This window comes from Mustela nivalis (genome assembly GCF_964662115.1).
Source record: "Mustela nivalis genome assembly, chromosome: 2".
NCBI lineage: Eukaryota > Metazoa > Chordata > Mammalia > Carnivora > Mustelidae > Mustela > Mustela nivalis.
This window is the reverse complement of record NC_139021.1, coordinates 133,169,706-133,185,649: the sequence shown is the minus strand read 5'-3', so window position 1 is coordinate 133,185,649 and position 15,944 is coordinate 133,169,706. Positions and strand designations below refer to the sequence as shown.

General features: G+C 56.8%; 1 protein-coding gene across 6 annotated transcripts in view; it reads right to left on the bottom strand.

Annotated features, from left to right (window-relative positions):
- Positions 1-15,944, bottom strand: part of CDH23 (cadherin related 23) — a 396,562-nt gene that overhangs the window by 118,653 nt on the left and 261,965 nt on the right. For 3 of the 6 annotated variants that reach the window (XM_082715695.1, XM_082715696.1, XM_082715698.1), the window contains exons 1-5: positions 9,625-9,800; positions 9,268-9,373; positions 6,989-7,116; positions 2,331-2,403; positions 640-756 (exon numbers count right to left, since the gene is read on the bottom strand). In XM_082715695.1, coding sequence (XP_082571821.1) covers positions 640-756; positions 2,331-2,403; positions 6,989-7,051 — 253 coding nt within the window. In that variant the 5' untranslated portion in view covers positions 7,052-7,116; positions 9,268-9,373; positions 9,625-9,800. Of the gene's footprint in view, positions 1-639; positions 757-2,330; positions 2,404-4,272; positions 4,506-6,988; positions 7,117-9,267; positions 9,374-9,624; positions 9,801-10,776; positions 11,015-12,684; positions 12,750-15,944 lie in introns of those variants that run through there. The other 3 variants (XM_082715700.1, XM_082715699.1, XM_082715697.1) reach the window with 2 other exon arrangements.

Here is a 15,944-nt window from a genome sequence, read left to right as displayed (position 1 = left end):
GGGGAGAAGGATCTGGAGGGAGGCACATGGACAAGGGGGAAGAAAGCCGAGAGCTCTGTGGACTGAGCAGGGGGCCAGGGACTCACCAAAGGGCCCCTGGGTGAAAAGACGAAAGACAACGATGAGGAAGATGTCACTGTGTTAGCACCTGCTGCGTGCCAGGGCCAACTCTAGGAGTGCTCCCTGTAACAACTCACGGGCTCCACACTCCATCCCTAAAATGACCATCCTCATTGTGTAGGGGGGGAAACCAAGGCACATGCTGTGTTAAGACGAGGAGCCAGGGTTCAAGAACTGGGTCAGCAGCTGAGGGAGGGGAACGTGGAGGCTTAAGAGATCCCTGTAGGGTGGCATGTTAGTCAGCTGTTTGCGAAATGGAACACATGCTAAACATAACAAGGCTCCTTGCCATTGAAAGACATCCTCTGCGGACACATTCATGTTCCAGTTTGGGGGCGGGGGTAAGATCACTAATCACACGCTAGTTCATATGTCAGGGATAAAACCAGGCGCTCAAAGCTGGCATGCTTCAGTTGAGGGCTTCTTGGGAAAGGGAGGGAGACCCTGGCTCAGGGGCAGACCCAGGGCCAGGCATGGGGAGTCAGCCCGAGGCGCAGAGGATGGGGCCACAGCGCTCACCTGAGCGGGCGTTGATCCGAAACTGGGAGGAACCCTCCAAGGAGTAGATGATGGACTCCTGACCGTACTCTCGGGAGCGGTCCAGGTCTGTGGCATTCAGGAACAGCACCGTGGCTCCTTCCGGGAGACAAACGGGAAATGTTCAACCTAGGCTTGTGGCTTGAGGCCCGGGGAGCAAGACCTGGGACCTCCTGCTGACCAGCCTTCAGGAGGCAGGAAACCTGCCACTGGGGCACGCAGGGATGAGAGTGGGCTTAACCCCCAGAGCTCCCTAGGCTGCGTGGGGACAAGGCTCCATGGGAGGGGGTCCCGGAGCCTAGGGGGGATTACACCTGCTGCTCTTGCCCATCCCCCACCCCCAGGGACCCTTCCACTGCTCTCCCCCACCTCCCTCTGGCAGCTCACCAGAGAAAACACACTCAGGTGGACCATCTTTGACTTTGAGTCAAAAAGAAATGAAGCCCTATATTAAATTATTCCACGTTTATTGTATTCAATTTTGGTCTTGTTTCATCTTGTTCACAAGGGGAAATTGATAAGGGTTTTTATTTTCTCTTTAATATCTAGTTAAGGCCCTCGCCGTCATGCCCGTTTCTGTGAAACCCTGGGTCAGGGGATCAGCCTTTCCAGCGGCCTTTGCCAGAGACCCTGAAAGCGGCCTGTCCTGAGGCCACTCCACGTTGTGGGGTCCAGCCCCCCAATTGTCTCCCATTGCCACCTAATGGCCACACTGAGGAGATTCAGTGTGTGGCCTTTTAGAGTCATGGTGCCCAGGCTGGAATCCCAGGGGACCTTCTAGCAACTAAGCCTCAGCTTCTTCCTCTATAAAATGGGTCTACCTGGAAAGCCAGCTTATGGGGCTGTTGGTGAGGACCCTGGGGACAAGCAGGGTACAGGCCCACGGCAGCTTTTACTGAGCCACACATGGGAGTTACTCTTGTGTGGATGAAGCAGGAGTCCCAGCGGTCTAAGGGGCCAGGCAGGGGGCTGTGAGACAGGCAGGTCTTTCTGGCACCTTCCAGGGAGTGTAAGGCCTTGGCTCCCCAGTCTTACCCTGAGCAGGGGGACCGGAGAGAGATCCTCTCCTGGGGATGCCTGACTGGGACAGGGAAGGGTGGGTTGGGCCCAGCCTGGGACCCACCCAGGAAGTCCTCAAACACAGGAATGTATCTAGAGACTCTCCTGAGAAGGCCCCATGGTGCCACAGAAGGTCATCCTCCAGATGTAGCAGCAATTCCTCACCTGGGGTTTTCTCCCACCAGAACAGTCCACCCTAGATGTAAGGGTGAGCTATCAGCCTGCCCCTAGGACACAGCGGGTCCCTGGGGAATCCGAATGTAGAGCTGGGGGTCCCGGGTCTGCAAGCTGGACCCTGCCACCAAATTCATGGCCAAGAGACGAGCGTCCCCTTCTATTTCTCACATAGGAACACAGCCAGCCTGGCCTCACAACATGATTCAGTCCTCTCTGCACATGTTCACTTAATCAAGCTTGTTCTGTGACTGATTGCTGACCGTTCTCTCCCCTGCTGGAGAGCCGCTGAAGGAGAGTGGGGACCAAGCACCCAGCACAGTGCCTGCACATAGTGGGTGCCCTGCAAACAGCCGCTGGCTGGCAGATGACTAGACTTGTCACGGGTGTGCCCGCTGGCCTCCTGCCTCCACAGCCTCCCCCCTCACCGGGGCCTGTACCTGCCATGATGTTCTCCACCACGGAGACGAAGTAGGCAGGCTTGCTGAAGGTGGGCGGGTTGTCGTTCTCATCCTGGACGGAAGGGAAACAGGTTGTCAGAGCCAGGGAGGCCAGCAGGGCTGGTCGGCTGCCCAAGGGGAGGCTGGGCGGGGCTGGCACGGAAGAGCTTTGGCCTTCATGTTTAACCAGAGCCAGGTGGGGTGTCATGGGGCGGCGGGTGCTCCCCTGGCTGGGCTACAGTTTGGGGAGGGAGGACAGGCCTTGGAGATACACAGAAGAGCCAGAAGATGGAAAAGGCAGCAGTGGTAGGGTTGCCTAGAACTCTCAGCTTCCTTCTCTCCCATTGGTTTTCGAGTGCATCTCCAAGCTTTACTCCTGTTCTGCTCAGCTCAGCACCCTCCATGCTGGGGGTGCCCGCTTGAAGCTTCCCTCCCAGCAGCTCTAAGATGGTGATGGAAGGTTCTAAGACCCTTCCCACCAGAAGGAAAGGGAGAAAGGGACACCCGGACCTAAAGTTCCTGGTTTCTAGAGCCCGGATTCCAGGCCCCTCTGCGCAGGTAGGAACCAGAGCTGCTCCTCCACCTACTGGGGCAAAGCCTGGCCCGGAGCCCACCACCTCCTGTTCTCCAGCAGTCCCTCATCCCATCCTGCCTCCACCAGAGACCAGCCTCGGTGACACAGTGGCCAGGAGCTGGTGAAGGCTGAGGGGCTGAACCGGCCCAGACTTGGCCTCCTCCTGCTCCTCCTGCTCCCCCTGCTCCTCTGTCTCCCTCTTCCACTCTCGGGACGATCTCGATGCCCTCGAAGACTCTGGTCCTCGCCCACTGCTTTTTGTAAGCACTCAACATGAATTTCTTTCTATTGACCTCTGGAGGAAGCCCCCAGGCCCCCTGACCCTGAGCCTTTCCCCTTCCCCTGGGAGCCCTGGGCGTGGTAGCCCCTGGGGAGTCTCCTGGCTGCAGTGTTCACAGCACAGGCTTCCCTCACAGACCTGGAAGCTCCTTGAGGGGCAGACTCCCCTAGAAGCCCCTTTTGCTAGCATCACTTATACCCAAGCAGCAATGAAAGTGAAACAGGCATGACAGCTGACTGTCCACGCCTCAGAACTTCCGAGAACCCCATCCTACCGGAACTGCAGACTGCGAGTACCCAGAAAGAAATGCCGCTCTTCTTCCCCAGCCTGCCCCCGGGCTCTGGGCTGTGCAGCACCTCCCCCCTCCCACCCCCCTGCCTGGAGAACTGGCGGTGTGAAGGCTTGCCTGCCATTCAGTGCCCCAAAAGCATGCCCAGGCATCCCCCCAGTGCAGGAGCCAATGCCCCATATATGTATATATTTAAGCCTTCCGCTTGGCTGCGCGAGACGGCGCCGAGAATGTCAGTGACAGAGCGTGAGGCAGAAACTTATTAGCGGTGATATTTCCCCGGAACCTGGCACTGCATTCGCTATTAGTTCTAATTCAGCGGCTCCCTCTACAAAAGCTTATTGTCCCCTAATGGGAAATCTACAAACCAAGTTTGACTTCTTTATTAAAAACCAACAAGCGGTGGGTGAAAAGGAATCACCTGGCGTCCCCCATCCCCCACCCCTTTCTCCTCCAGGAGCCTCCCGCCCTGATCTGCCTCGCCTCACCCCCAACCAGTGCCAGAGACGCTGCTGTGAACTTCTCATCTCTCATCTTCGCCCCCCGTTGAGAGAAAATCCCTTTGGTGGACGGAGGAGCCAGCTTAGACAAGTGACAGCTACTTAAAAATCACCCATGTGCAAAATCAACCCAAAGGCGATGACCTTTTCAAGTGTGGTCCTTAGACAAAAGTGACTAGTGACTACACCACCCCAAAGCCCTGCTTGAGGGAGTATGGTCCCTCACAGCCAAGGTGGCTCCTGTCTTTGTTGCCAGAACCCCCGCCCCACCCTTCCCCGCTGTCAGGGCCAGAGCATACCTGGAGGAAAACTGTGGGGCCCTTGCTGGTCTGCAGGACAGCTTTGAGGGAATTTGAAAATGACCCTTTCTGCTGGGCTCAAGTAGCTCCAGGCCCGGTGGATCCCTGCCCCCAACCCAGCCCTGCACACGGAGACTCTGCTGTCTGGCTTCGGGGAGGGAGTGAAGGCTGCTGACCCCTCTTTTATTCACAGTGAACGAAGGGTTCGTTTGGCTCCTTGGCCACGCTCTTCCTGTTTGCTTGGGCTCCCCCGGAGAAGCCGAGGGGAAAGGAGGAAGAGGCCCTTTCTGGGTTTCTTAACTGAGTCACCGGTGAGGGAAGCTGGGGTTTGGGGCAGTCCCTGGGTTTCAAGATCCCATCGGGGCCGACCTTGGAAGGCCTTGCTCCTCAAAGTGTGGTCCCCTGACCTGAAGCCTCCGCATTGCCTGGCCCTGGCTGGGAATGCAGAGCCTCGGACCCTGCTTAGGTCCGCTAAAGAAGAATTTAAGATCTCCAGGAGATCCACGCGAACCGTGAGGTGTACTGGTTTCAATCGCACGCAGCTAGGGATTTCCGAGGCTTCAGGCCTAGGAGTACACTGGAAAGGATGTGAACTCAGGAGTCAGACAGGTCAGGCTTCCAATCCTAGCTCACCAGGACCGGGAGCAAACTCAAGAGAGGAAGGCCCTGGGGATCCTGGACCTGCTATCTTTTGCCTCATCTGTGGAATGGGACTGGGAAAGTTTTAATTTCCACGTGGCCAACTCTGCCTGTCCATCCCTGGGCTGGTGTAGATCACCTTAACTTATTTCCTGACTCCACCCCTATTCTCACCCTCTCCCTCATCCGCTTCCCCCAAACTGAGAGTGCATCTTCTCTGTCTGGCTGAGTTCTTGGAAATTTCCATTGGTACCGGAGATGCTGCTGACAGTATGCGCGACCATCCCACCAGCTGCGACGACAGCCAACATAACAGGTGTCAAGAGCCACCTGCGTGATCTCAAGCCTCATGATAATACCATGATGTGGTACCATGATTATCCCCATTTTGCAGATGAAGAGACTGAGGTTGAGAAAGAGAGTTTAGGACCCCAGGTCATAGAGTTAGAGGGTGGCAGAGCTGGGTCTCAGAGCCATATGCCTCCCAAACTCTGTTCCTTCCTCCATTCTTCGAGGAGGGGAGCAGGTTTCACAGACACCGTTGTTCCCTCCCATCCCTGCCGCTGCACCTTGCTCACTGGGAAAAGTCACCATGCCTGAGCGGACAATACCAACCACGTGAAAATGGTGGGTCGCTCGAGCTTGGGAGTGTGACCAGGACTGGGGCGCTTTGGGGGCTGTGTTTAATCAAGATGGGTAAACTAGGGTTGGGGCCACGTGGAGAAGGAACTCAAGGACGGGGTCATAATTGACAAGGAATGCATTCTGCTTCTTTGGTGCCCACCTGCCCTGGTGCTTCAAAGTGGGAGGCTGTGGGTAAAAGGCAGGCCGTGAGTGTTTAGGGTTCTGTGGATCTCCTCTTTCCCGGCTGCCCCTCCCCCAGCCTCCCACCACTCCCTGAAACCTGCGAGGGACCCCAGACTCTGCTTTTCCCTTTGCTGGTTCTTCACAGCCTCACCTTCTGATGCCACCCCAGATCCTCCTCCTGGCTGCCCACATGCAGGGCTCCCCCCGAGGCATCACCCTCCACCTCATCACTGCCAGTCCATCCTAGGGAGCAAGTGAATAGGGTTCCCTGCCCAGACAAGGACCATCCCACCAGGCAGCTGGCCCTTGGGCCTCTGCTCTGGGTTGAGAGGATGAGGCTTGGTAAAGCCAGGTATGGGGCAGCGCCAGAGGCTGCCGGTGAAGCCATCTGGGACAGAAAGGTCATCCAGCACTTCTGCATGGGAGGTTCTGCAGAGCGCACGTCAGATCACAGTGTATCTCCTAACCTCCCATCTGATCTAATCTTCCTAGAGTCTGAAATGCACTAACTCTTCTGTCAACACACACTCATGGCTCCCGCAGGCAGCAGCCTTTATGAGATGGGGGTTGTGGGGGGTGGTGCTTGCACATGCACAGTGGGGAAAGGCCACGGGTGCCCCCTTCAGACCATGATCTGCATCCCTGGGATCGCTAGTGGGGCAGCACGGGGCAAATGAACCGGCTTGGAGATGGATTCAGTGACTGATAATTTCAGACACGGAAAGCACTACCGTGTGTTTGATATTCATGTCAGACCAGCTGTGGTTGGGTTTCAGGCCCCTTTAGATCTTCAGAGGAGCGGAAAAAGGAAAGAGAAAGGGAAGAGGGGGATATATAGAGAGAAAGAGACAGGAGAGAGATGACCTCCCTGTAATTTCCCTTCAACTTCACAAAGCATGGCTCTACACGACGGAATCCCATGACATTTCCTCCTGCTTGAGCCCCTGTTCCTGCTCCCCACCAGCGGGCATCCTGAGCCCCCCTAAAGAAGTTAGAGTATGATGGTAAGGCTCTTCTCACATCCCAGGGCCTGGACTTCCTGGCTGAGCTAGGGGGCAGCTTGGCCGCTCAGCGATGGCAGAAGTTTGCAGGACAGTCTGCTGAGTGACTCCCCGAGCTGCAGGGACAGCCAAGGATGTAGGGACACAGTCTGACACCATTGGGTTCAGGCAGGGCACCCAACACTCACCACCCCTTACCCTGGGAAGGTAAGCCCAACACTCACTACCCTTTACCCTGAAAGGGCAAGACCAGCACCCTGGGTACTTACAAACACCTCGATGGTGACATGGACAGTGCTGTTCAGAGGGGGATTGCCAGCGTCCTTGGCCATGACCGTCAGGTAAATCAGCCCATTGGGTATCTGCTCGTAATCCAGGGGACGGCTCACGCTGATCACTGAAATGACAGGAACATGGCCCCAGGCCTTCTATAAGCAGACTTTAGATGCCTGTCCAGCCAGGGGTCTCCTTTGGGCAGAGAGGCTGTGGCTGGCACAGGCTGGCCAGCTCTGCCTCATTCTCCGCACCCCCCCCCCCCACCCTCCACCACCGGCTCTGAACTCCTGGAGCCTTGTGGTCTTGACTTTGGTGAGGCACAATACTGAGCACAGCTGGTGTTGACTGTCTTGGTGGTAATGTAACCACCGCTTTACAGGTGAGGAAACCAAGCTCAGAGAGGCTCAGTAACTTGGCCAAAGTCACACAGCCAGCACTGTGTTAGAGGCGGGATTTGAGCCTGTGTTTCCCTGAATCCAGAGCCCAGGCTCTTCCCCCAGTAGGTGCTACTGCCTGCTTATCTGTCTGTCTGTCTCACCCACTTATCCGGCACTCTCCATCAGCCTGGAAGCCTCTTGGAGGGCAGGGTCATGCCTCTGGCTCTCTAGTATCTGGGAGGGAGCTCCAGATATGCAGAAAGCTCATGCACTCACTGCCCAGCCTCAGGGCTGCCGGGGTGATGCCGACAGTGGGGTGCAGACGGCAGCTCCTTCCTCAGTCTCTCTGGCCCTGCCTGATCCCTCCCAAGGCCTCTCTCCTCTCTCTCCTTCCTCCGGTGCCTCCTCCCTTTACCCCATGGGCTCTCCATGCCCATCCTGTCCAGCAGCCTGCTCTGGGCACTGCTGACCCCCTTGGGGGGACCCTCAGGTGTGGCCAATTTTACTCTCAGCAGAACTTTGCTTGAAAGGGGTAAAGACAGCCCTAAAGCCAGAGGCAGGCAGAAGTGAGGGGGAGCCGGGGGCAGCTGAGAGATGCCGCCTTCTGATGTCCCCACTGCGGCACATGCCTGAACTCTCCCACAGGTACTCTTCTGCTTGGAGAGGGAAGGCATATGGGCTCCTAAGTGGGGGGCATAGGTGGTCTGCTGGGGCATTACGACAATATGAAATCACCACTTTCTACACGGAAAATGGAAGTTAAATATTTGCTTTAGTGATATAAAACCTAAGGGAGGGTCTAGCTACGAAGAGGCTGGGGTATGCCAGTAGGCAAAGACATTTCAGGTCTTTGAGGGGCAGGGAATAGATTTGAGAGAGAACACAGGGCTGTAGCATCTGGAGTGAGGACCGTAGTTTCCGTGACCTCGTCTCCCTGACCTGACTGTGGGGTACAGGAGGAGGGAGCGCTGGACTCAGAGTCACCCAGAGTGCATCCATTCTGCCTTGGGGTCACCTATGCCATCTTCAAGCATTCGGGAAGCTTCCCACAGGAGGGGATGTCCAAATGACCAGCCTAAGGCCAAAGGAAGGCAGAGCAAAGAGACGGGGAGGAAAGGTTTACCTGGCAGAAGGAACAGACTCAGCAAAGACATGGGAGTGACCGGTAAGGGGAGACTGTCGAGGGTCTCAGAGAGGCTGGGTTCTGGTGTGGAGACAGACATGCTGAAGGAAGAGGCTGGAGCAGCAACCCAGAGCCAGATCACATGTGTGTCCGTCTGTCCCTCTGCTGTATGACCTCGGGCAAGTCATTCCCTGTCTCTGGGCCTTTTTGCCCCTCCTCTGAGAAACAAGGCTGTCTCAAGATCTTGGAGCTGAAGGCTGCTGCTGCTACTCCCTGCCTGGGTCCTGGGGATCAGGAGTCCCAGGAGGGCCGTCGGGGTGAGGCCCAGAGTCTGGGACTGTGCCTGAGCCCAGCAGGGAGTGGTCACTGCCTATGAGGCCACTGAAGCGGGCCCAGAGCATCGGGAAGCGCAGCTGACAAGCCTCTGCCTCACAGACCTGGCCAGGCAGCCAGGGTAAGAACGAGGGGCCCTGCAGACTGTGGTAATATCAGATGCGGAGCTGCCCATGGCCTGAGACCCAGAGAAAGATGAAGCTGTTCCTACAGAAGGGCGATCCCAGGCCTGTATCCCTCACCCTGACTGATGGGCTGTGGGGCAGCTCCCTGGCTTGTCCAGGGTGTCTGGGAGACAGACAGCCACGCCCCTTCTGATGGCCCTCTGGGGTGACTGACACCACCTCCCCCCTCGCCCCCCCCAAGCGTTGTGGGTGTACTGCCCTGCTCGGGCCCACTGCCCCTCCTCCCTGGGTGGCCCCTCGCCCAGCACAAATACCTCCATAGCCCTCGTACACGCTGATGTCGAAGTAGCTGCCGAAGGCGGAAGCGTTGACGATGCTGTAGGTGATCTGGTTGTTGGGAGGGGAGTCCTCATCGGTTGCCTGGGGGGAAGAGCGCAGACAGGCCGGTGAGCCCTCAGGGGCCAGGGCGAGCAGAGGGCAGGCAGGAGGGGAGGGATGGTCCCTTCCGGGTCGGGTCGCCTGCCTTGGGAGAGCCAGGCCCTCCTTTCCCTCAGCCGGAGGCCACCCTCTGGCTCCCCACAGACACACCTCATGTTGGGGTGTGGAGGTAGTGTGGGGATCTAGAAGGTCTGCTGGAGGCCTAGGGGAAGAGGGGGAAGCCTGGAGCTTACCCTGAGGATGAGAGTCACCACCACCCCGGCACGATCATCTTAGAGACCCTTTGGTCTCAGCTTGAGCAGCCTAACCACAGAGGGCCCTCGCTGACCTCTGGACCAAGTAGGCCCTGAGCTGTATGCCTCCTTAGTCCCTCCACACCCAGCCGTGGCTTCCTGTTTCATTTTTGCCTGCCTGCCTCCCTCAGACTGTCAGCTCTGTGCCAGCAGGAAACTTAGACTTCTCGATGGCTCCTGTGTACCTACAGTCTGGCACAATTTTTGGTACACTGTAGGTGTCAAATAAATGCATACTGCACAAATGCAAGGTGGGGTGGATGCCTGGAATGGGGTCAGAGATCCTTCTTTCCCTCTGGGGTGATTGAATTAATTCGCTTCTTTTCATAGGTTTCTGTTCCTAGAGAGGCTCCAAGGGGCTCCCACCGCACTGGTGCACCGGGAGCTGAGTGGGGTGGGACGGCATGGCATGCCTTCTCTGCATCCCCCCGTGCCCACCCCTGGTCCCCTTGCCTTTCTTCCTGCCCACTTCAGAATCCAGCTCTGGGCCCTGTCACTCTGGGTGGGCACAGTGGGGAAGGGGAGTGAGGACATGAAGAAGTCTCTGGTCTGGGGCGCCTGGGTGGCTCGGTGGGTTAAAGCCTCTGCCTTCGGCTCAGGTCATGGTCCCAGGGTCCTGGGATCGAGCCCCGCATCAGGCTCGCTGCTCAGTGGGGAGCCTGCTTGCCCCATTCTTTCTGCTTGCCTCTCTGCCTACTTGTGATCTGTCAAATAAATAAATAAAATCTTAAAAAAAAAAAAAAAGAAGTCTCTGGTCAGAGTTACTCTGTGTGGGGGAAACTCACTGCAGGAGGACACTGGGAGGACGGGGTCCCAAGTGGAGATCCTGCTTGCCACTTGCCAAGGGAGAAGGGGAGGACATCCCTTTGCTGAATGGTGACCTGAAATTTAAGCTGACCCAGACACTTGCCCCACTCAGTTACCAAAGACACCAGGAAAAACTCAGAAGCCTGACACAAATTGGGGCTGAGTTCTTTGTGGATGGCGGGTTGGCGTCTCTCGCAGCAGCTTCCACAGGGCGGTGGGCAGGCCGAGGCTGCCGAGGGGGAGGACAGGAGGGGGGCTGGGTGGCAGGACGCTCTGGGCTCTTACCCGGAGCCGCACCAGCTGGGTGACAGAAGGCTCGTTCTCCCTCAGGGCCCCCACATAGGCATCCTTCTGGAAGGTAGGCACGTTGTCGTTGACATCCAACACGTTGATCCTGACCCGGCCTGTGGTCTCCTCGCCACCCCCATCCCGGGCGATGATTGTCAAGGTGAAGCGCTGGATGAGCTCGTAGTCCAGTCTGGCAATGAGCATGATGAGTCCGGTGTCCTTGTCCAGAGAGAACCTGTGTCAGGAGGGACGGTGGGAGAGAAAGGGGTCCAGGCGTAAAGTCAAGCAGCTCAGAGGTAAGGCCTGTATTTACCAGCCTGTCCTTGCCCGAGGGCATACACAGAAATAAAGTCAGAAGTCTGCCCTCTCTTCACTAGCCCTGACTCAGAGGAGTGTCTGTGTCTAATGCGGAGTGGGGTGGGAGGTGGGGGGCAGGGGTGAGGACCACACGGGGGTGGGGAATAGCCCGGTACTGAAAGGGCAGGAGCAGGTTGATTTCGTCGGAGGGAACTCGGCAGAACGACCCTCCTCCTGCGTGAACAGGAGTTTCTGCCTACTGTCCACGTTCAGACGCTGGAGAACAAGGACGGTCAGAAATGCTGCCGTTCCAGATGCTTTGGCCCCTAAATGTTCTAGGCGGGTGGCAAAGCATCCAGCTAGGGGAGGGGTCGTGGGTCATTTCTCAGGAGAGAGCCCTTCTCTTCTGCCCCAGCGTGGAGCCCTGGCTAAGAGCCTGGTACGTGTCTCCTGGGGAGAAGCGAGGTCCAGCGAGACCATCCCCCTAGCCTCCTCCTCTAAACAGTCCCTCGGGAGCCTCCCTTGAGTCGGAAGTTGGCACCTGTATGCCCAGATCTGGTCCTCTGAGCCCAGAAGGTCCTGGCTCCAGGACCAGGGAAGAAGACGGGAAGGGATGAGGAAACCCAAGTTGACCAGCACGAGGCCATGTGGACACGGGGGCCCAGAGGGACAGAGATGCCCTGTGCATGCTTCCTGCTGCTGGCTCCTTCCTGCCCTGGTGAGGCTCCACCCAGAGCGGCAGAGCAAGGCCGGACCGCTAACAATCTGTCTCTTCCTGAGCGCCCCCGCAGCCAGCCAGGGCCGGACCGCAAGCTGACAGCCTGTCTTCCTCATCCTGCCGAGCGTCCAGATGCCTCAGACCTGCTCTCTAACTTCCACTTGGTTTTGATCATTAAAAACGAGAGGGTTTCCCCTTCTGCTTAACTAAGGATGAGGAAAGAGATGGCCCAAAGCCACGGTGGGTGACAGGACGAGGCTGACAGCAGCCTGGTGGTGAGGTGAGTCACCCCCCATCTCCTCCAGGGGCTGAGGGATGTGGCGGGCCCCCTCTTGCTGGAGGCCATGTATCCCAGTGGTGAAGACCACATGCAGATGCCAGGCCCTAGAGCTTACCAGCTGTGTGACTTTGGGCAAATGTCTCAGCCTCTCTGAGTTTCTGCCTCTGCAAAGCACAGACGCTAACAGTGCCTGGTGCTGAGTTCCTCCAGCACTTGGGGGGATGAGGTTGGATCACGTGTGGAAAGCTCTGGGCCCCGAGCAGTACACAGCAAGGGTTCCCAGATGGGAGCTGCGGCTGCTACGGCCTTCGCTGGGTGCTGTCACTCGTGTTCCTGAGCTGCTTCATTCCCAAAGCCAAAGGCTGTCTTTCGAGGGTCAGAAAGACCATCCCTCTGAGTGTTTAGAGGATTTGGCCACGACTGTGCCACGGCGACGGCCATGCTGGCAGGGACTCCCATGGGTTCTGACTCCCTGCTCAGTGCATTAGCCATGGCGGCACTGCACCCTCCCTGGCCTCCCTGGGCACTGAGAAGTTTCCAGAACCTTGTGAATAGTGGAGTGCCACTGCTGGGGTAGCATGGCGTGGGGGGCGCTGGGGCAGGGTCTTACCGGTCAGGGTCATCGCTGAAGAAGTAGTTGACTTCGCCGAAGGTGCCCACGTCATTGTCTGTTGCCTGCAAAGGTCAGAACAAGAAGTCATTGCTGCCAGCCCCAGCAAGGCTCCTGATCTCCCCGGGAAATGTCCATAGCCGGCCCGTGGTTTCAGCAGAGGTTTGGCTTTGGGGGTGGGACTTCTGGCTTTTGCCTCATTCTCGTTCCACCGAGTCCTCTTCTATACTAGTCCATATTATAGGTGAAATGACACCATTCATTCAGTCGTCCGTTCCCTATTTTTTTTTTTAAGATTTTATTTATTCATTTGACAGAGAGATCACAAGTAAGCAAAGAGGCAGGCAGAGAGAGAGGGGGGAAGCAGGCTCCCTGCTGAGCAGAGAGCCTGATGCGGGGCTTGATCCCAGGACCCTGAGACCATGATTGAGCTGAAGGCAGAGGCTTAACCCACTGGGCCACTCAGGTGCCCCACTGTCTATTCCCTATTAAGCACGCACTGTGTGCCAGGCACTGGGACTCTGCTCCGTTCCCAGGCAACTCACTGCCCTGGAGCCGGGCAGCCTGCTGCTGCTACCAGATGCCAGGAGCAAAGGCCTTGGGCTGACCTTTCTGCCTTACATTTGGGGCTTCTCGATAAGACTGTGATTGGACAGAGATTCTGCTAATGAAAATGTTTCATTACTTTTATTTTAGCTTTAGTGAGGTATAATAGACAAATAAAATGGTAACACATCTGAAGTGTACAACTTGATGATTTGATATACATGTTCACTATAAAAGGATGTCCCCCACTGAGTTAATTAACACATCCATCACCTCCCTTACTTACCATTTTTTTTTTTTTTTTGTGAGAACACGAAGTTCTACTCTCTTAGCAAATTTCAGTTCTACAATACAGCGTTATCAACCGTGGTCATCATCTTATACGTTAGCTCCTCAGACGCCATTCATCTTACAGCTGAAAGTTGACACCCTCTTACCAACCTCTATTTTCCCCGCCCTCCATATCTTTGTATCACGTATTTTTTGAGGTTCTCCTGCAAGTTCCTGGATTCTGTGAAATCTATCGAATTCCATGTTCTTTATGATAGACCTGAATGTTTGAGAAAAATCTGTGTTCAGTATCCTTAGTCAAAGAAGGCAGAAGAGTGAAAATGTATTTCTACACCAAATGATCCAAGTGAAAAAAAAATGTTTAGACCCAAAGGGTTCAGAACTCGGTTATCTAGGAAACCTGGTTACCCAGAAAGAGGCCATTTCTGGGGCTAGGGGCAGCCTCTTGTGCCCAAGTCCCATTCAACGTGCCCACTGTCTGCATTCTGGAAGACTGTGTGAGGCCTTCTGCTCGGTCAGGCTCCGAGCACAGCACAGGTTCTCAGGGATGCGTGTCGAATAAGGGACAAAGACGACGTTGAGCCATGGAAACCACCCTCCTACACAGGACTGCTTCCCGGACAGACCCTCTCTCTGAGCCACTCCTCACCACAACCATCATTTACGGAGCACCTTGCACTTGTCCCACATTTTCGTAATCACCCTGCGACGTAGGTCCTTTTATCAGCACGGCCTCCAATTCACAGACAAGGAAACTGAGGCACAGAGAAGGTAAAGAACTCCCCCAAGGCTTCGCAGGGATTTGAAGCCAGTGCTGTCTTGCCATGCCCTTGGCCTCCATGTGTTACTGCTCTGAACGGGGAAGGGAGCTTGCTCTCAGAAGAACCTGGACAAAACTCCTCAGGGTAAGCCTGCCTCCCTCCTCTCCTTCCAGGGACCAGAGAAGCAGGGAGGAGCCCCGAAGTTCCCTTTTGCCCCACCGATCATCATCACCATGTGTGGCTGTAGTCAACTACTGGAAGTGGGGCTTGGCCTGGTGATGCCCTCAGGCCCCTTGGTGAGGTGTCAGTGTGGCCTAGAGACCCCAGTTCCAATATAGTGCCAACAGTCAGATCACTGTGTGACCAAATGTCCCCCCCTTCAGGCCTCAGCATCATGGTGGGTCAGAGGAAAGGGTCTGGGGGAGCAACACAGGCAAAGTCACACCTGCTGGGCTCCCTCCCAGCACCCAGTGCCGGGCACAGAGCAGCTGCTGAAGGAATGCTTGGAAAAGGAATGAACAAGTTTTAGCAAGAAGGGGGTGGAGAGCTGGGACAAAGCCAGGGAAGAGAGGGATTCAAAGGGGAGGGAGCGAAAGGGGCTGAGAAAAGGGGCCAGGGACCCGAGAGAGCAGCTAGGACGTGTGGAGGGGAGGAAGAGAGGGCTAGACTATGCAGGAACCGAGGGCCCCATCAAATCACAAGGGGGCAGTTTCTGGCCCTAGGGACAAAGCCCTTCCTAGCTGGGTGCCCTGTGGAATGGCACTCAGACTGGTAGGGCAGGAAGGAACCCAGAGGTCCCCCTTGTCCAGCCCTTTCACAGCTGAGGCCCAGGGAAACTGGGTGACAAGATGGGCTGGTCTCCTCTCCCTGGGCAGACTCTGGCCTCCAAGCCCCCAACCCCCATTCCCGCATCTTCCCCTGGTGGGCCGGGCACTGCCATGGCTCCCAGAGTGACCCCTTCCCCCGGGGCCTCCCGCTGCCCACCCACGCTGCTGATGCTGACCGGGGAAGATTTGTGAGTCCTTTAGTGCCGCCGTCTAATGACCGTATGAAATATGTATGCCCAGCGAAGAGGAGAGGGAGAACTTCCATCTTTCAAATACATGAAGCAGAATCAGAAGAAGATGAAAAGCTGCTTCTGGGGCCCTGCCATGACGGGGGCAGCTGGCCCCCACAGAGAGGGCCCCGCCAGGGTGCTCAGGCCAGTGCCCGCAGCAGGGGGCCTGGGTCAAGTGCTCCGTGCTTGGGAGGAGACAGCAAACCCCATCACTCGGCAGCCCTGCCGAAGGCCCTTCTGGGCTCCCCAGGGTCCTGAGGGGACCGTCCCTTCTCCTCCACACACACTCGTGGCCCTGCCCTCCGGGCTCCTGCTGCCGGCTCCAGCCTCGTCGCTGACCCAGGCCAGACCACGTGCGGCTCTGGCCCAGACTGGCACAGCCCATCTGCTCCCCTCTGCCTGGACCACTTCCTTCCTCTCCTGTCTGGCTCACCCCTTTCTGTCCTTCTTGGCTCTCCAAGGCTGGGTTTGGGCTCCGCCCTTCAGGAAAGACTCCCAGCCCTGAAGATGCAGCAGAGAGGAAGCTGTCAGTGGCTGTATTTCCTCCCTCCCGGCTCTGGCTCCCTGGGGGACATGGTGGGATCATGGCGCCGGCACAGGTTGGG